The following is a 20850-nucleotide window of genomic DNA, read 5'->3' as shown; positions in this document are numbered from 1 at the left end:
GCAGATTCCATCTCCAAAAATGTGACTTTTCATTGGCAATTCACATTTTTCAGAAGATTAAACTAAATAAATACTATGATAACACAGAAATACTTCACACTTTAATCAATTAGCATTAGTGCAACATAAATTTGGGAGGGAAAAGTACTATAAAAGGTGGTTTCTTTTGAGTGGGGGGGGGGGGGGGTGGAAACCAGGCATTCTTACAATATTTATTCTCTGAATAAAGCAAGCATTCGTAATTCCACATGAAGCCACACTCATGAAACACATGTCGATCGTTCATCAAATCGTTATTTTATTTTAGTTTGTGAGTAACATGATGGACTTTTCCCAAAGCGTCCCAGCAAGACCAGAATCATGATCTCAGTTCCACAACTTCAGTGATGCCAGTGAATCACTCAATCCAACGCTTTTCCATCCTTCTATCCATCCACACTAATCATTACCTACATCTGTGAAATAATGGTAATCCAAAAGACAAAGAAAAGAAAGACGACAAAAAACAGCCCAAAACACAGGTGTGCAGACAGGACATTTACAGTCTGAGATGATGCCCATCAGAGAAAGCAAAATGAGATCTTAGCAGCAGAGCAGCAAATATTGTCCTACATGTGTGATTATTTTCTTCTTCTCAGTTACCTTTGAAAGTGCCAACTCTTCATCAGTCTTGGGGTAGAGCTCATGTTATGGCGTCTCACCAGACTGCTTCGATGGAACAGAAACAGACGAGTCCGGTTTGCCATGTTGAGAGTATAAAGTAACTTCAAGCAACACTACATACACTAGTTCACGTTAGATCAGGGTCAGCCCCTAATAGTGCCTTTATCATGTCTTTGGGGTCAAAGTATTTAGGGGCGGAGTCAATGGGACATGCTTGAGGAAAGGATTTCAACAGCTTGCTTTACACCCAGGACATTGTTTTCTCTTTGAGTGACACTTACTAGAAAACGGTTTTCAAAGGTGACCAGTTCAATTTACTAAAAAAATAAAATAAATTTTTTACAAAAAATGAAGCCTATTTAATCACTTGTTAGTGTAATATGAAAAAGATGTAATTAAATATCTTTAATTAAACTGTCACTTAGTCCTCATTCTAGAACGGTGTGAAAATGATGTGTTCAGTCGATTGGGAAGCTGCTACTGCTGCTAATATTGGCTGGGCAGGATATGACATCACAGTGAGAAACGTTAAAACGGTTCGACAGGTACGATCAGACAAAACGCTTACGAGGGGAAGAAAGTAAAACTTTCCAAGTAAAAACTGTCAATTGTCCTGTTATTGGGCTGAACAGGTTAGGATCTACATCAGTTCAAGACCAGAAAACACATTTATACAGCAATCCAGGATTTAGTAAAATGTCCATTTGAATAGCAAAAACAAATAAAGAAAGAAAAAGAGACAAAACTCACAGTACATTCACAGAAACAAAAAAATATTAGCAAATCTTGTGTCCTTCAGGTAAGGCAGTACACTAGAGCCTACGAATCTACCTGGCGTTCTCCCTGGACACCTTACTGAGCGCCTGCACCACATCTGACTGCATGAAGGACACGTCTGGCCTTTTACTGGACGCTCAGTCTACGCCATCACAAAATGATCAACATCTCATTTATGTGTTAAAACCTAGGTGTGTATCCAAGCAATCAAGAGGCAAATCTTACAGTTTATAATGAATATATCCAATCGATCTCCTACTGCCTATGGCTTCTTGAGTAATTCTAGATCACAGGAATAAAGCTGTTGGCCTGAAAACCTTACAATACCAAGAGTGGGCATGTGTTAGGCTTCAGGAACACTGTCTGGAAGTGTGTGTGTGTGTGTGTGTGTGTGTGAGACAGCAGAGAGCAGGAACAGGATCTTTATGCGATCGTCAGATGCACGCTTCAGGAATGGTAACAAAGATTGTGGTTTCCTTCTTAGTTATGGGGAAAGTTTCTATGCTATTTGAGAGCCCTCATCACGGTGGCGACCATCAACATCCTCAAGGCCACCCGAGGAGACGTTTGTTTGGCTGTCGGTCGAATGGAGGACTGCATGCGTTCGTTCTGACCATCATCACGGAGGCAAGGATGGAGAAGAAGAACGGGGAAGGAGGGAACGTGGGAGTGAGGGGAGGAAAGATGGAGCGGGAGGAGGGGGATGCTGGGAAACGAGGAGAGGAGAGGAACTTTTGCACTTTTCAACAGATTCAGAAAGTCCATTAGTCCTTTCTTGGTTTCCTGTTTCTGGGAGACCTTCTCAGAATGTCGTCCTCTGGTTTCTACACAAGACACAAAATGAGAAAACGACTTCGTCAACAAAAGTAGTGAACAAATGTTTTTCAAATGTTTGGTTGAAACAGTTTCCAATGCATTTCTCAATCAAATCAACTGTTAAGCCCTACTTGGACCAGCATTATTTTCATGGGGTCAATCAGGACCTCAATTTGGGAAAGATTAAAATGCCATTAAACACAACTAAAAATCACATTAACTTACACGAACACACAAAATACAAAATCACTAAAATTAACCATTTATTCCAAATCCACATGAAGGTGCCAATTAAAAGACTTTAACCTTTTTTAACTTCCTGTTGTACAAGAACAATTGCTTAGAGTCTCAAAGTGTAACCTCTCCAATGTTTTACCTCAGATGCATCGCCGCTGTCTTTGCTGTCGCTCCCTGCGGCCTCCTCTGCTTCTCCCGAGGACTCCTCTTCTTCACTCTTCTTTGCTTCTGAGGGAACATCAACACCGAATTCAAGAAAACAACTCAACCTTCACAAGGTTATAAACCAAGAACTAAAGAAGGAAAAAAATAAACAGACTCTATGAAGGGTAATAGATGCGTGACATGTTGATCTATCAGACCTGATTCTTCTTCCTTCGCTTCCTCTTCCTCTTCTTCAGCTTCCTCCTTCACGTCTGGCTGTGGAGCGTCTGTCTTCTTGTACTCGGCAGCAGATGTGGACTCTGAGCTCTTCTGTAAGGCACAGAACAACATTAATCCTACAGATCCATCCGTAGCCATTCATTAAGGTCAGGATAGTTTAGATGACACACACTTACCTTTCCAGTGCAGCAGAAGACAATGATGAGCACCAGAGGCAGAGCCACAGTCAGGACGTACACGACCCAGAGCCACGGTCTCTCTTCAGCAGCGGTTATCATCTGATTCACCAGACCGGGCTGTGAACACAAACACACTTACATTTACTAACATGTCCAAGAGTCTCACACAGCCAATCTAAGCTGCTCAGACAAAAAACCACAGGCTTCTGTGAGGTCCTTTAGCCAGGGACAGAGTTGTCCCTCGAGTTTAACATGCAAGGCATGCTTTTCTGCGATGCTGAGACTACATCTCAAAAGTTCTCTGTTCTGAAACAGAGTTTGCTGTAAGACGAAGCATCCAGCGTTCACACCAAACCCCACCATGTTTGTCACACGGTAGCTTTTTTACTGTGTGTAACAGAGCCCACACAAAAAAAATCTAACCTTTCATTGGAGAACAAGAATTTAAAATGGGGCAAAATCGGTTTATTACGGTCTAGTGTGAGAGAATATTAAAGTGGAAAAAGACTGCAATTGAAATATGAAATCTACATGTCCTGCGTGTCTCTGTGTGAATAAACGACACTGAAGAAATCATGACGAATGTTCTTCTCAAAGTAATAAGAAATAAATATAAAAAGATTAAATTGTTCATGTTTTATGGCTTCAGGCAATTAGTAGTAAAAAAAAAAAAAAAAAAAAAAAAAAAAAAAAAACAAGAAGAATTTCTGAAAAAAAAAAAAAAACAGGGCCCTTTTACTGTAATTTTAACAAAATTTAAAAAAAAAAAAAGTTGAATTCAATTAGACATGCTTCTTGATTAATTCAACCATTAAAACAGAATCGAAGGAAAAGTATAATGCAGAAAGTCATTATTAATAAACTGCTGTTGTGTAAGTTTCATGCTTGAATGAAATGAACCATTAAACAGAATTTACACAGGAGTGTGTGTGTGTGTGTGTTGAGGAGACAGCAGGCCGCTGTGAAAGACCGTGCCAGTGCTGCATCATGTGAGAAAGTCTCAGGAGTGAGTGGAAACAGATTTTCAGTGGATGGCCGTGCTCCACTGACACACACGGCATCATTTACAACACAATGAGTCAGGAGAAAATGAGGAAGAAAAAATTACTCCACAGTAACTATTGACAAAGTCATATAGACGTCAACAACAAATAAAAGTGAAAACAACAAACATGCTGGAAAAACTACATTAAAATTTGTGCACAGTAAAAAAAACAACTAAAAATTAAAAAAACATGTTTCTCATAGAAGAGGTGATTTCCAAGGCAGGGCATGTTGAAAATGCACTTCACTTTTTTAAACGTCATTTAACAATACAAAGTAAAAACCTTGTGCCATAAACCTGGGCAAAAATCACCGTATCTATCAGCCTAGAAACTCTGCTTCCTTGTAAAACTACTACAAAAACCTGTGCACACTGTCAGATAGCAGCTTCTGTTTTTGATGCAGAATGCATTGATGAAGATGTGCCTTTTTAGTTAACTGTACGCGCTCAACTCACTGAAGAGCACTTGAAGAAAAGGAGAGAGAGACTAATGTCGTACCTCCGCGGCTCCCTCAGCTGCTTTCTTCAGCCCCCAGCCATCAGCCGCCCATCGCTCGGCCACAGTACGGTCAGAGGTGACGAAGAAGTTGTCAAAGAAGATATCGGAGGACATGGACCAGAGCTCCAGACCGACGGCGCTGAATGGGGTCATTCGGAACGGGTGCAGGTCCTCAAAGAAGTCTGGGTTCGGGATCTTCCTGGGCTTCCACACTCCCTGACAAACAGACAAACATCAGACCTCACCCCTTTAAATTCAAGCTTTTTAAGCATTTGCAATCTATTGTGATTCTGGTTTTATTAAATCAAACAAAATGCAAAAAAAGAAAGATGAAAACATTAACCAAAAAAGCACCGTTACCTGATAATTTGGGTTGTCAATCATGGGTGGCTTCCACTTCCCCTTGTAGTTGGGGTTGTCTATCATTGGTCTCTCCCATGGGCCGCAGCCGGGGGCCGTTTCACAGACAGGATTGGGGATCTGAGGTGCTTCCCACTCCCCATCCATATCCTCATCCCTAAAGAGACGAGCAGAGATGAAGTAAAGAAAGAACCTCACTCAACGTGCCCCTCATATTTCCATTTCAGCTGCTCTCTTGGTTAAGACTATAATTATAACAATTAAATCAGCTCATCACCCCAGGAGCTTCTAATTTCGTAAATAAAATCAGCACTGTCCAGCTTTCCCATGATTCAGCGTGATATTCATGAGCTGGGAGACATGCAATAGAGTATATACTGATTATAATAGAAAATCATATTTACTTAGAAACAATAACAGACGAGATTTGCTATATGGTATGTGTGACCCTGGAGCACAAAAGCAGTCTTAAGTACCTCGGGTATATTTGTAGCAATAGCCAAAGCACATTGAATGGGTCAAAATGACTGATTTTTTTTGAAGATGAAGATATTTGGTACATTTCCTACTGTAAATGGATCAAAAATGTAAAATGTTTAAGTAAAATGCATTGCTAAGCACTTCATTTGGACAACTTTATAGGCTATTTTCTCAATATTTCGATTTTTTTTGTACCCTCAGATTCCAGATTTTCAAATAGTGGTCTCTCAGCCAAACTTTACATCCATAAAAAGCTTATTCATTCAGCTTTCAGATGATGCATAAATCTAAATATTTTTAATTATTATTACTGGTTTTGTGCTCCAGGTTCATATATAACAGTTGTCTGTATGTGTGCAGGTAAAGTAGGATCTAAAGTGTATATAAAATATATTTTATTATATCCATAACACTTAGTAACTGAAATAATGAAAATTGAGAATTTATAAAATCACAACATGATTGGATTGTGGAAAGTAGACTTTTTTTTATTATTAATAATATTTCCGTTTTATTTTTTATATAATTATACAGGTTTCTCCAGAGGCGGAAATAGTTATATTTTGATAAAAGAAAAAAAAAATGAATAAAAATGTGTTTTTCAGCAATGGTGTGTTTTTCTGCTTTCTTCAGAATTTTCAGTAATCACACAGAGTGAGACCAAAAACCTTTCTGGTAAAACTTTATAATAACTGCACACTATTAATCATTAATTAAGCATTAGTAAACAGATAATTCATAATTTATAAAGCATTAATAGACAGTAATAATCAGTTTATAAATACAGATATAAATGCTTTATTCTTGTCATATCTATAATGTGTAATTTCATACTTTATTCATGATCAATTTATCATCTCAATGAAGTATAGCATTATTTACAAACCAGTTATTTAGGAGTTGCCAGTGATTCATAATATCACAAGAAATGTTGTAAATTCAGGTAGTTATAAAGCATTTAGTAGTGGTCAGTTAACTATTTATGTGAGCTTATCTAAAGTGAATCTAGTTATGCCTTGTAAAGCATTTATAAAGGATATTTAAAGGCTCAGTTATCTTCTAAACAAAAAAACAGAAACAAACAACACCGTGATACAGATCATAGAAATATTAACAACCTTTAAATCTCATTTGTAAAAGCTTTACAAAGCATAAATAGTCCTCACTTTAGATGAGCTCACAAAAATAGTTAACTAACAACTGCATGTTTTATAACTACCTGAATTAACCCTGAATTACAGTAGAAATACATGTTAATAAACCATTTATCAACACTATAAGTAACTATTACTATATGTCTGAATAAAAAGATGTATGAATGGACATTTAAATAGTTTATTAATCATTTACTTACAATTTCTAAGTGATCTTATGAACCACGGACAACTCCTTAATAACTGGTGTGTAAATAATGCTATACTTAATTTAGAAATGATAAATTGATCATTAATAAAGTATGAAAAAACAATTATTAAACACATTATAGATATGCTTTTAAGTCAGGTATAAAGCATTTATATCTGTATTTATAAACTGCTTATAAATGTCTATTAATGATTTATAAATGATGAATTAACTGTTTCCTAATGCTTAACTAATGATTAATAGCATGCAGTTATTATAAAGTGTTACCATATTTTTTTATAAAGTGAACATGATTTTCTTTGAGAAATCCTTACCAGTCTTCTGGCTTGAGGGCATCGGGGTCACTGATGTACTCCGGCTCCTCGTCCAACCAGCCGTCAGGCTTCACAGCATCTTCATCAGCAATCTTAGCAGGAGCGTCTTCATCCCTGAGGTACACACATCATATGATGAGGATATGGATGACTCACACACACACAGAGAGACATAAAGACCCCCGTCTCTCTCACCAGTCCTCGGGTTTGACGGCATCTGGGTCCTGGATCTTGGGTCTCTCATCCCAGTCCTCTGGTTTGTGGTCATCGGGGTCCTCGATCTCGGCCGGGGGGTTGATGGGGGGGGTCATATCACTCAAGAGACTGCCGCTGTTCACCACCGTCTGGTCGATCAGGATCTCAAAACTGTTGTCAGGGTTCAGCACTGCAGGAGGACACATGGACACAGGTTCAGATTAATGTGAATGTCCTCCCTGACAGCAGGGGGCGCTAATGGAAGCAGGATCAGATGTGTGTAGTTACCCAGTGTGTAGAGGTGAGTCTTCTTGTCGGTGTAGTATGTGCGCAGGTCAGTGTCGGGCTTCTTAGCATGCTTCTCCTCAAATTCGCCAGTTTTGGGGTTCTTGTGTCTGAAGATGAAGTGCAGTTTGTAATCCTCACCGCACTTATCCGGCCCGAACATGATGGTGTACGGAGTCTTATCCACGAACTCCTCCTGTGAGGACAGGACACACACAATCACATCTCCGGCTCACATGCCATCATTAAACTATCTATATACAGGTCACCTGATTCTGCATAGAGTCAGCACTAATTAAACAGGTGTAAACGGGTCCAAAACATTTCGTGACCTCTCCACCTTCAATACCATGACTTAGGTGCCCTTGAGCAAGGCATCGAACCCCCAACTGCTCCCCGGACGCCGCAGCATAAATGGCTGCCCACTGCTCCGGGTGTGTGCTCACAGTGTGTGTGTGTGTGTGTTCACTGCTCTGTGTGTGTGCATTTCGGATGGGTTAAATGCAGAGCACAAATTCTGAGTATGGGTCACCATACTTGGCTGAATGTCACTTCACTTTCACTTTCACTTTCACAAAACACATGTCAGAATCTGCCGTGAATGCAGTTTAAGTTTATAACCACATCAACTTCACAAGCCGTTTCATAGCAAAGATTATAGATGACAAAAAGCTATATAGTCGTACACAACACAAAATACAATAAATTAATAAAAACAATTACAAGTACTGCACATAAAATTCTATAAAAGATTTACTTTTGAAAGAAATTAAACATTTTTCTGGGTGCATCTTCTAAAACAAGTACAGTATTGTTCAAAATAATAGCAGTACAATGTGACTAACCAGAATAATCAAGGTTTTTAGTATATTTTTTATTGCTACGTGGCAAACAAGTTACCAGTAGGTTCAGTAGATTCTCAGAAAACAAACAAGACCCAGCATTCATGATATGCACGCTCTTAAGGCTGTGCAATTGGGCAATTAGTTGAAAGGGGTGTGTTCAAAAAAATAGCAGTGTCTACCTTTGACTGTACAAACTCAAAACTATTTTGTACAAACATTTTTTTTTCTGGGATTTAGCAATCCTGTGAATCACTAAACTAATATTTAGTTGTATGACCACAGTTTTTTAAAACTGCTTGACATCTGTGTGGCATGGAGTCAACCAACTTGTGGCACCTCTCAGCTGTTATTCCACTCCATGATTCTTTAACAACATTCCACAATTCATTCACATTTCTTGGTTTTGCTTCAGAAACAGCATTTTTGATATCACCCCACAAGTTCTCAATTGGATTAAGGTCTGGAGATTGGGCTGGCCACTCCATAACATTAATTTTGTTGGTTTGGAACCAAGACTTTGCCCGTTTACTAGTGTGTTTTGGGTCATTGTCTTGTTGAAACAACCATTTCAAGGGCATGTCCTCTTCAGCATAGGGCAACATGACCTCTTCAAGCATTTTAACATATGCAAACTGATCCATGATCCCTGGTATGCGATAAATAGGCCCAACACCATAGTAGGAGAAACATGCCCATATCATGATGCTTGCACCTCCATGCTTCACTGTCTTCACTGTGTACTGTGGCTTGAATTCAGAGTTTGGGGGTCGTCTCACAAACTGCCTGTGGCCCTTGGACCCAAAAAGAACAATTTTACTCTCATCAGTCCACAAAATGTTCCTCCATTTCTCTTTAGGCCAGTTGATGTGTTCTTTGGCAAATTGTAACCTCTTCTGCACATGCCTTTTTTTTAACAGAGGGACTTTGCGGGGGATTCTTGAAAATAGATTAGCTTCACACAGACGTCTTCTAACTGTCACAGTACTTACAGGTAACTCCAGACTGTCTTTGATCATCCTGGAGGTGATCATTGGCTGAGCCTTTGCCATTCTGGTTATTCTTCTATCCATTTTGATGGTTGTCTTCCGTTTTCTTCCACGTCTCTCTGGTTTTGCTCTCCATTTTAAGGCATTGGAGATCATTTTAGCTGAACAGCCTATCATTTTTTGCACCTCTTTATAGGTTTTCCCCTCTCTAATCAACTTTTTAATCAAAGTACGCTGTTCTTCTGAACAATGTCTTGAACGACCCATTTTCCTCAGCTTTCAAATGCATGTTCAACAAGTGTTGGCTTCATCCTTAAATAGGGGCCACCTGATTCACACCTGTTTCTTCACAAAATTGATGACCTCAGTGATTGAATGCCACACTGCTATTTTTTTGAACACACCCCTTTCAACTAATTCAACTAATTGCCCAATTGCACAGCCTTAAGAGCGTGCATATCATGAATGCTGGGTCTCATTTGTTTTCTGAGAATCTACTGAACCTACTGGTAACTTGTTTGCCACGTAGCAATAAAAAAATATACGAAAAACCTTGATTATTCTGGTTAGTCACATTGTACTGCTATTATTTTGAACAATACTGTATTTGAGAGTTTGTCTTGATGACTTTAAACCGTTTCACTGTCAACAGAGTCCTGCAAGATCCACATTTGGCATTTCTTTACCAATCGATAAATATCCAATATGACACCTTGTATATTTACATGTTGGACTTAAAAGAATAAATATTTTAATCTTACAACAGAGTTAGTTTAAAAAAGACATAAGTCTTACCAAATAGTTTTATATTGTTAGCAGTATTTCAAGATGAAGACTTACTGAAGCACCTTACAACATGTTCAGAAAAATGTTCAAATGCGATAATCAAATACTGTATGATGCAAGAGCTTTTGAGAAATATTTGTGGATCTCTAAATCTCTTTTTTTGCTACATTTAGTATCAGCATTTGCGCCAAATTGCATTTTTTTGCTCTGTCTGGTCTTCTGAATAAAACACAGGCGTTTCCTGGGTGTAAGCTTCACATTCTCACTATAAGAGCCATAAAAGCCTGATATATCATTGATACTCAAATAAAACACATATTCAAACCTTTTTTTTTTTATTAAAAATCTAAAGGCTTAAAATAAAAATTATTTTCTTCTGACTGTGACTTGATGTTAACACAACGTGCAAACAGAAATGCATCTCAGCAGAAAAGCATCTAATAGCAGATCTTCACATTTCAGTAAGCGGAGTCTAGGATAGTTTTCTATAACGTGTAAGCATTTTCAGGAACTCTTGAGATGCATCATACAGTGATTTGTGTAATATCACAGAGCAATGATCATATAGAGCATCTTACCAAGTCAAGATCAGGGCTTTGAGACAGCAGTTTAATATACGCGCCGCCACAGTCAATGCCGGTCTGAAAGTTCACCTCATACCTGACGAAACATGGCACACAATTACTATTAGTTTACTTTAAGGCTTTGACATTGAGTATATTGTTTCATGTAGGTCTTGAGCTGAGCTTTATACGAAACGTGAGATTTTCAGGCAATGCCATTGTACTGTAACACTGACCACATCAAAACACAAAGCAAATGTGTCAAAATAAGAACTTTTCCATGAGATCGCCGACAATTTCCAACTCACAACACTTCATAAAAGTTTAACTACATTAGTCTCTTCATACTCATTTCATATGGACAGGCCGAGAGCGGACACGAATACTCACTGGACGATGAGTGGCTTGGTGTCAAAGGTGAAAGGTCGCAGTAGGAGAGCAGAGATGGCATGATGCTTGGCTCTAGATTTCAACACCAGGCCTTTATCACCCGGGAGTTTAGTGTCCTTCATCTCCTCCACCTCCCACTGACCTACACACAGAATACACCACCGCCTCATGATCATCTCACATCTACAGTTCTTGTGTCGCCTGCAAACCTCCTCATATTAAATCAAACTTGGCCACCAAACAGTTTTTTCATGAGAATGATTGAGGTTTTATTGTAAACGGAGGATTGTCTTGAGGTGGTGTGAGTGTGAGAGAGACTTGAAGAAATCAAGACAAACACACGGAGTAACTCTCACACAGTTATATATACACACATTTATAACATGTGTGACCTAGACCACAAAACCAGTCATAAGGGTCCATTTTTTTTCGAAATTGAGATTTATACATCTTCTGAAAGCTGAATAAATAATCTTGCATTGATGTTGAAAATCAGGAATCTGAGGATGCAAAAAAATCTAAATATCGAGAAAATCACCTTAAAAGTAGTCCAAATGAAGTTCTTAGCAATGCATATTACTAATCAAAAATAAAGTTTTAATAAATTAACAGTAGGATATTTACTAAATATCTTCATAGAACATGATCTTTACTTAATGTCCTAATGAATTTTGGCATAAAAGACTAATTCTGACTCATACAATGTAGTTTTGGCTATTGCTAAAAATAAACAGCGATTTAAGACTGGTTTTGTGCTCCAGGGTCACAGATAAGCAACATTACACGACCAAGATACTTCCCCGAATAACACGATTTCAATGTGACACTGATTTTATACAATAATAGTTCAATAAACAAGAAGTTAAAATTAACTTAAGTGACATTTTAAAAACAATATTGACTGTTTCTGCTCAATTTCGCAAAGGAAAATAATTCCAATCAAAGCCAGAGCAGAAATGTTGTGTCCCTTAGTAACACATAGCAGCTTTTTGTTACTGAATAAATCCATGTTTTTGAACAAATTGAGTGAGTCAATGATTCACAAACCCATTCATAAAGACTGGTTGAAGGAATGATTCAATGACTCGCTCATTAAAACAGTCATTTGCCGCCACCTACAGGTGGTTTTGTTTCAGATTCAAAAGTATCATAGCATTTTTTGCTTCGTCGTAAATTACATTATCTTATAAAATGATTTATGCATTAGAAATATTGAGTGTAAATGCATCTATGGCACCCCTTGATTTCATTAAACGGTCTGTGAAAATACATCTAATGCCACTTTAGATGCAGCTTGTGTTTCCTCTGCAGTGGACAGATGGAGTTTGTTCAGACTGGTTTCATTTGAATGCTCAACTCTACAGTTTCTTATTATTCTAACTGATGTACTTAAAACAATGTAAGAATTTGATGTGAAAGATGACATTTAATAAGGTTGGTGTGTAGGGGGTTACCATTTTAGAAATTTCATCAGTTTTGTTACATACAGCTTATTGTTATTTCTACCTCTTTCCAATCACAGAGCATGTTACAATTTCATGCAATTTTCCTATTTGCTTTGGGGAAAAAAAGTAGATTTTTGTTTCTTTATGCTGTTATAGTTCTTAGGAAGAAAATCAGTATCGGCAAAAACTGGTATTGATAGATCACACTTACAAAACATTAGAACCGGCCAAATTAAATTGCAAGCGGTGCACCTCTAAAATGAAACAAAATAATATATCTTTTCTTATTATTACTAATTAGTGATCAGACGAGTAATTAGACTTTAGATGGACAGGAAATTAAATAGGGTATGAAACTTACCATCATACTTTGCAATTTCCTCATCAATGCCATCTTTCTTGGCCTGGGATAAAACCCATCTAGATGAGGGAAAAATATGTTTATATGTATATCTAGAAAAATTGAAGTTGTAATATTCCACAATGTTACTTTTTTAAGATTATAAGAGACTTCTTTTTATAAATATTTTTTAAAGTCTAATTGACCCCAAACTACTGAACATCAGTGTATTTATTTCACTAGATGATCTCTCTGTTGTGAGGATAACAGACATCTTACCCCTGAAGTGTTCCTTTATCAAATGACTCGGCAAAGAAGTGCTCTCCCATCGGCTCTGGAGCTCTGTACGTTACCTTTAATAAAGACGTTTGGAGAAGACGTTAACCTAGTTACACCGGCATAACACTATTTTATATTGAACAACATTCAAGCTTACACAGAGACATGTGTTACAGGGAAGAAAAAAAGTCGTGCAGGTTTTGAACTGACATGAGGGACAGTAAAACTGGACAGAATTAAGTTTTTATGTGCACTAGCCCTTTAAGTGACATGATTAATTATTGGCAAATACTTCCTCAATCAAACACAGACAACTGCTGCTCTGGCTAAATCTCAATTATGACTTGAGGCTGTTCTCAAGAAGTGGATGCACATTTCACAATCGGCCGCAGTCTTAGCAGGTAAGGCTCTAACCGTGGGCACCGGCGGGGGACCGGGGGCTTTTTCTTCCTCTTCCTCAACATCTTCCTCTTGCATGTCATCGATAGCATCTTCCACGTCCATCTCCACGTCTTCGGCCTCCTCCTGCGCCCTCACATGACCCATGAGACCCAGACAGAGACTCAGAGAGAGCAGAGCCACACACAACCGCATCTTCAGCTCCATAGTCTACACACACAAGAGAGAATGAATCAGACATGGCTCAGGAAGTCAGCTGGTTGTTTTTGGTTTATCATGTTGTTTTAAAGGATAGTTCACTCAGTTCAGATCCTGTGATGCTTTAACTTTACTGACCCTCGTGGAAATCAATGGGGACCATCAACTGTTTGCTTATCCACATTTAATTAAAAAATAAATTTAAATCTTCTATGTTCAGCAGAAGAAACAATTGCATACAGATTTGGAACAACTTGAGGATGAGTAAATGTTGACAGTTTAAATTTTTGGGTGAACTGTCCCTTTAAATCATACAGGGCTTCTTTTTAAGACTGGCAGTCTTTCAATCAATACATTTTCTGGAAAACTACCCAACGTTTTCCTGAAGACCTGTTAAACTGAAGATGTTCTCTCGGCTCTTGCAGTGTAAAATATGATTATGCCAGTGTGACATCTGCACTAGACACTGAACAAAATAAACCTTTACCGGTGTGTGTTAAGGGTCAAAGCCTGGAGGTTTGTCATTAAAGCTCAGGTATACCAAACAGACATCAAAGAACTAGCGACCATGAAAGGAAATGTACTGCTGTCTCACAGGGTCTGTAAAGACCCACTGTGTCTGTATGTGTATTTGCTAAGCCAAACAGCCAATCAGAGCTCTCGGTCTCACCGACGGGCTTCGCCAATGATTCAACACGCTTAAATCGCTGGAGTACAAACAACTAGTTAAAGTCTATAAAAAACTGCCTTATGCGCAACTTAAATGTTTGTAAACAACTATTTTAAATTTTAAAACAAAATAAAGCAAAATAACAGTTCGAACCTTTATTATTAGAGTAATGTACCTAATGACAGGGTTCCTGTATAGTTTACAGCATTAGCTGTACCTGATATCTTCAAATATATTGAGTCAAATCATATTCAAATTGAAACCGAATCGAATCATGAAATGTGTTACTATACCCAGACCTATAAGTCCCACAATGCACCAGGACTTCATGACCAGCACATACGAAGAGAAACACTGTTTTCCATGATCACATGGTACACAACAGTGCCCAGCCCTCAGAGACAGGTGCACACAGTGGACATGTTCCCATCTCAGGGTCTCCATGACTTCAGGGAGGCGGAGTTCTGCCGCATCAGCCCCTTTTCTTTAAGAAGATTTACCCCAAAGAGATTACACACACACCAACATGTGCAAACACAGACTAAATAATAAGAAAATAACCAGCATTTTACCACGATACGTGTGTTTGGAGTGAATAAATCCAAGTGTTTGTCCTCTAGAAGCATCACTTCAACTGAAGCATCATTTGGAGCGAGCCAGCAGAAGCATATAAAAATACTCTAATGACCACCTTAATTACATCTCATTACAAGACCCACAAACCCTTGCTTTCTCTCTTTAGTGTGAGCGTGTGATTACTGTCATTAGCTTCGAGAGCGGAGCTTTACAGCACTGTCAGATCATTCCTCAGTGGGATCAATAAACACAGCAGAAAACCTTAAATGTGCAGCTCGGTCGTGTTTAAACACACTCAGACTGTTGTGTTAATGAGCTCAACACACTCAGGATTACTGCGACGGATGCAGCGGTGCCAACAGTGTCTGGGAACAACACGTCACCATGCCAGCCACCACAAAACAAGACCCACGTCCACTGGAGTACACACTAACCACTGGACCAACCTTACAAACAAGCCTCACTAGGATTACAATTACACTGCTTTTCTGATTTAAAAACTTAAACTGCTGTTTCACAATTAGTCAGACAACCACGGGATGCCACTGAAGCTTCAGTTTTGTTGAAAACAGAAATGTTTAAGCATCTCATTCCGAGTCTGGGAAGATGGTTACATCTTTTGAATGCATGTGATTAGTGACCCAAACTTGAGGAGCAGACTTTACTGTGAACTGAGCCACTCTTGAGACACTGCAAACACTGCATCAGGAGCTGCTCGTGTGTTTGAGAACACACTGCCTTGCTTCACTACGAAACACACACTGCTTCAAAGTCCATTAAAGTCAAGTCATTTATTTTGGCAGCCATCTTTGAAACACCTCTGGGGCATGCAAGCACAGCTCCTATCTTTTTATATGAAGAAACAACAGATTCACCGAAACCGTTTACCAAGCTTACGATTACATTTCATATTTGAAATCGCCAATGAAATCTGATGGACTTGTTTCTTTTGCTCAAATGGTGTTAAAAAGCTTATTTTTCAGGCTAAGTGCGCATGCAAGGTCCCAAGAAAATGTCTCAAAATGCTGACTGTATCTTTAGCAACAGGGACTTCTAAGCCTTCTACTCGTTGATTATTATGGTGAATGACGTCAAGTTGACCCTTCAATATGGCAGACAACTTGCGTATAGCACCCACAGACACAGTCGCTAACGAGGCATCTACGTATCTACGATGTGATGACTTTACCGATTAGTGATTGGCTCTTTTATTTAGAAGGCGGGGCTTCCTTCAATGGAGCGGCCATATTGAGCATTGCATTTTTCTCCATTCAGATTTATACGAGTGTCATCGTGTATCCTATAGTCTTTGACCACATATATTTGTTTCACTGAATCGGTGATGTCAGTTTTTTTTATTTTTGAGTAACCATGTAACATTATATCTAACTAGTAACATCAACCAGACAAATTAAGCGGACCATATTTTCATCTAATACCCACCTAAACAAGGGTGTTGGTTAAAAAAAAAGATTTGAATTACATTTATATTCAACAATATCCAGAATACAATAATTGCTCTTGAGATATCGGCCATAAATCACCCAGATTGACCACTACTGAGCAGTTTTAAACTATACACACAAACACATCAACTTAGTACCACCTGAGATCAGAGCAACTCAACACTAGTATTGAGGATCCCTGGGGCTACGCTGTGTGTGTATGTGTTGGGGGTCACAGGACACACTCCTGACCCCTCTGTTGCTCACTGAACTGATGATCATGTGTGGGGGTAGAGAGATTACAGACAGCACTCCATCATCAGCTCGATTAAAGCTAATCAGAGCATCGGAGCTAAAGCAGCACAAGACAGCAGCTAAAGTAAACATGCAGACACACACAGACTCACACAAAAGTGAAGACCACCACTGTTTGATTTAACATAAAAATTTAAGTGAACAAGGATCATTTATGCCTAAAAATAAAACTGGTGTTGAAATAGAAAACAGGTTACTCAGCACTAAGAGAAACACTCACGGTTTCCTCTTCTAGAACGACTCGAACACGGTTTGAGCAACAGCGTGCTTTCGGACCAGAGCGTTACTCCAATCAACGAAACTCAAATACTACAAACAAACACGTCTTTCATATGTTAAGTGCACTAGAAATACAAGCAAAACTAATCATTTTATGTCATTAGTTTTGTTTCTATTCTAAAGATTTCTTTTTTTAAAAATCACAACTTTTGAAGGCACTCCCAGATTTTTAGACGGAGAAGTATTAAATGAACAATAATTTCACACTTTAACTCACAATTCACATTACTTCAAAGAAGGACATGCCTGAAATTGACAAGTCTGCAGCAGATTGTGAAGTTAAAAAAAAAACACGTGGAACGAACACGTGTGTTAATGGTTCAAGCAGACAGACTTATCAGACAATATCAGTCCATTAAGACTGCAGTACCACCCATCACTACAGAACAGACTCATTTCTTCTCTGAAGGATCACTGGAGGGGTCTAGCGGTTCCTGTTTGACAAAGCAGATTCATTAGCTCTGGACTGGACTGACTCCATCCTGCCCGCTATAAAACAAACCTCTGGGACTGAAAGAGGAAGACATTAAACACTGCAGTGAGCTGCTTCAAATCCAGTTTGAGCAGAGATCTGCTCTGCTGATTAAATCAGAGCCATCCACATCAGCGGCCTGTGGTCAGACAGGTCTGCAAGATGACTGCTACGCAAACCTATCTGAACACTTTCTTACGGAGCTGTGCTAGTTTCAAGTCTTAAATCTCCACTTATTTAGGATGTGTGATACACAGATTATGCACAATATAAAAAATTGTGAAATATCATGTTACTGATTTAATTGGAAGCACTGTGAATGATTTTCATTGTTTTATAAGGCGAGTTTTTTCACAAGTATAAGAGGTTAAGTGTCTAAAATTGTCATTTCTGCAGTAAAAATGCTATTAGAGATGCTAAGCGTCATTAATTTCCTTTAATGAGTTCAGACTTGTCTGAATCAATACAAAACAATCTATTAGCTTAACTCTGGATGATTGGTTTAAGTCAATAAACTCAAAAAAGTCTTTTGGGTGTTCAAATATTTTCATTTAATTTCAAACGCATCTTATAAAAGTTAGTGGGAACAATTCACCCATGCTTAGGTTTAACTGTTATTCATTTATTTTTGGACCTTGTAAATTTCTAGTCAACATATTCTAACTGGATCTTCCAGTGAAAGGACAGACTTATCTCTTGCGTTAAGAAAAACATATGTAGATGCTTGATTACAATATTTCAGATAATTATCATAACAGTAACAGCCATGGTTGTTTCATCATTGTAAACATCTTCAGGCTGATACAAGACTCGATCACCACATTGCAGTTTATTCTGCAACAGCTCGGTTGCATGTGATATTTGTGGTTTAAAGTGCTGCTTCAATGACTGTCCAGAGAAACCTTCGATGAAATTAAGCCACATGTGGTGGTCCCAGCATGGGCTAATCGGGGGTTTGCTCAACTCAGCACACAATAGTGAATGCATACACTTCCAGAACACATGGTTAAGCCTCTTTACGCCCGAGTGCCACAGATCTGGGCCTGAGACGATGGGGGAAGGTACCTCAACCTTCCCAGAGTGCACCAGTGAAGTGGGACTCTGTCTCGAAGCAGGAAAACAGGCCATAAAGTGAACTGATAAAACTGTGTCGATAATTCAATATGACTAACTTCATAGCCATCACCAAGATGGAGGAACTTGAGTGACTGTTTTAGGAAAGCATTAAACTTCTTGACAGGTTATACGTAAAGGTCAAAGGTGAGCTCTACATTCAAAGAGCCAGAATCTGAAAACAGTGCTAGTTACATGTTAACAAACCACACGAACACTTTCTTGCTGGGATGACCTGCATTACAAGGAAATAGGAAGTCTTATCTTGTTTTAATCGGACTAAACCTCATTTAAGTTTCTGGCCCATGCAAATATCAGAGTCTCTCTGTTGACCTCTGCCTTTCCTCTGAAAGGGCGGAAATGACGTTTCAACTGACATGTGCTGCTCTAGTTCAGCCGGTTTGGCTTTTCCGCATTATTACACCCCCCACACAGCCAAACTATTAAACAAACCTCCATTTATGAACTCAAAACTGAAAGCAAAAGATCAGGTCGAGTGATATTTGACTAAATAAACATGTGCACTGACTATATGTTTAATATTAGAAACGCCTACAATCTGACTTTAAACATAAGAGAATAATTCATAAATAATAGTACATAATCTGCAGAGATCTGCCTAACTTGAAAGAAGGTACATTAATGTTGGACTAACGTTACCTTCATTCAGTTAATTCGCAAATCTCTATCACACCCCGAACATTAGATAACCCCCCACAAACCCAATTTTAAACCACACTTCAGCTTTCATCTCACTCCTCTGACTGGAAACCACACGATCGATCACACAAGGCGGGTTTCTGTCAGAAGTATTGATCACACGGCTGTTTTTATTGACATGACACCTGTATCAGTTAGCTTAGCTCTAGCAGCTCGATGGCCTTTAGCTCTCCGCGCATATTCTAGTTTTATTCTCTGGCTGAACCATACATTCCCATACATACACAATAATACATAGGAAAACCGTATTGCACATAAACTAAATGTCTCGCATGTCTAATGAAGCTAATATTTGCAGGTTTAGCATACTCACCCGTGCTCTCTGATGCAGCACTCCGCCTGCGACTCCAGCGCGTCACGTGTGCTTATAGACGACGAATCCAGAACAAGAGGCTCCGCCTTCCACGAGCATCTGATTGGCTACTGTACCCAATGTAGCCACGCCTCTCGAACAGTGCGAGATGATGATTGTACAGATTTCATGTCTGTCAAAGACTGAGGTCTCCGCCTCCGACCTGCACCTCGTGGACACCGCTGATTGGCCGTCGAGGACACGGAAGTAGACGCTTATTGGACACATCAAGGATGACGGATGCTTGTGCTGTGTCCGACATGCCGTGCTATCATACTACTCTTACTATTTCTGCAGTGTCCAGTATGTACTATACTGTGCAAGGTATGCAAACCATCAATAACCTAATGACCTACTATATTTGCCATAATCTGCTAAATATAACTAAAGTACACTGAAGTCAGTACAGAAGCATACTACCATACTGATCCTACTATATCGCATTATGCTGTGTGTAATACACAATTCAGTTAAAGTGATTCGACCCGAGTTAAAATCCACATATTGCCAAAAAAAAAAAAAAAAAAAGTATAATAATAATAATAATAAAAATCCTCCTTATTCTACTTTCCCCATCACATACCGGATCGGAATCAGAAAGGCATTTATTTACTATAAAAATAAAATATTTGGAAATTGGAAATAAAACGTCTCATTAGCAATACAGTATTTATTGGGTATGGTTAGCAGGGACTAGGGAGTGCTTTAATAATTTTAATAAACATGATCATTTACACTCCGTTTGTTATTGTAATGTACTACAGTTCTGAGGAATACATATCTGCAACCTAACTACTACTTACACTTAACCTATTGCTACAGAAAATACTGCTAGCCTATTTTAAACAGAATTGATCATTATTTGAACTGGTGTAACTAGAATATATTGCTTTTTCCAGTGTAACTGCCGGAAAGAAAATAACATCATTGTTCAGTTAAAGATGAGTTCAGTGTCGATTCAGTTTTATTCAGTATGTAAAGTTCATTAATTATGAAATGAGTTGAACTGGGCAATATAGCATTGTTTACTAGTATGGACCCTTATTAACAAGCCTTTGTAAAAAGAATGGTTTGCACA

General features: G+C 38.6%; 1 protein-coding gene across 3 annotated transcripts; it reads right to left on the bottom strand.

The window, feature by feature from the left end:
• Nucleotides 1-274: 274 nt before the first annotated feature.
• LOC113113365 (calnexin) lies at nucleotides 275-19836 on the bottom strand. Of its 3 annotated transcripts, none has more exons than XM_026279504.1 (15): nucleotides 19734-19836; nucleotides 13648-13842; nucleotides 13234-13307; nucleotides 12976-13034; nucleotides 11170-11311; nucleotides 10795-10876; nucleotides 7603-7795; nucleotides 7315-7504; nucleotides 7120-7233; nucleotides 4961-5117; nucleotides 4601-4816; nucleotides 3054-3173; nucleotides 2856-2967; nucleotides 2633-2718; nucleotides 275-2264 (listed from the first exon to the last, which is right to left on the bottom strand). In XM_026279504.1, the coding sequence occupies exons 2-15, from the start codon at nucleotides 13837-13839 to the stop codon at nucleotides 2205-2207; spliced, it is 1797 nt and encodes a 598-aa protein (XP_026135289.1). In that variant the 5' UTR covers nucleotides 13840-13842; nucleotides 19734-19836; the 3' UTR covers nucleotides 275-2204. The 3 variants fall into 3 exon arrangements, with proteins under 3 accessions (XP_026135289.1, XP_026135290.1, XP_026135287.1); XM_026279505.1 differs by having other exon boundaries at nucleotides 2633-2721; nucleotides 2856-2964; XM_026279502.1 differs by having other exon boundaries at nucleotides 2633-2721; nucleotides 19734-19835.
• Nucleotides 19837-20850: the final 1014 nt, after the last annotated feature.

Source organism: Carassius auratus, chromosome 14 (assembly GCF_003368295.1).
Source record: "Carassius auratus strain Wakin chromosome 14, ASM336829v1, whole genome shotgun sequence".
In the NCBI taxonomy this organism is placed as follows: Eukaryota; Metazoa; Chordata; class Actinopteri; order Cypriniformes; family Cyprinidae; genus Carassius; species Carassius auratus.
Note: the sequence above shows the minus strand (reverse complement) of the source record. Positions and strands in the feature narration are given on the sequence as shown.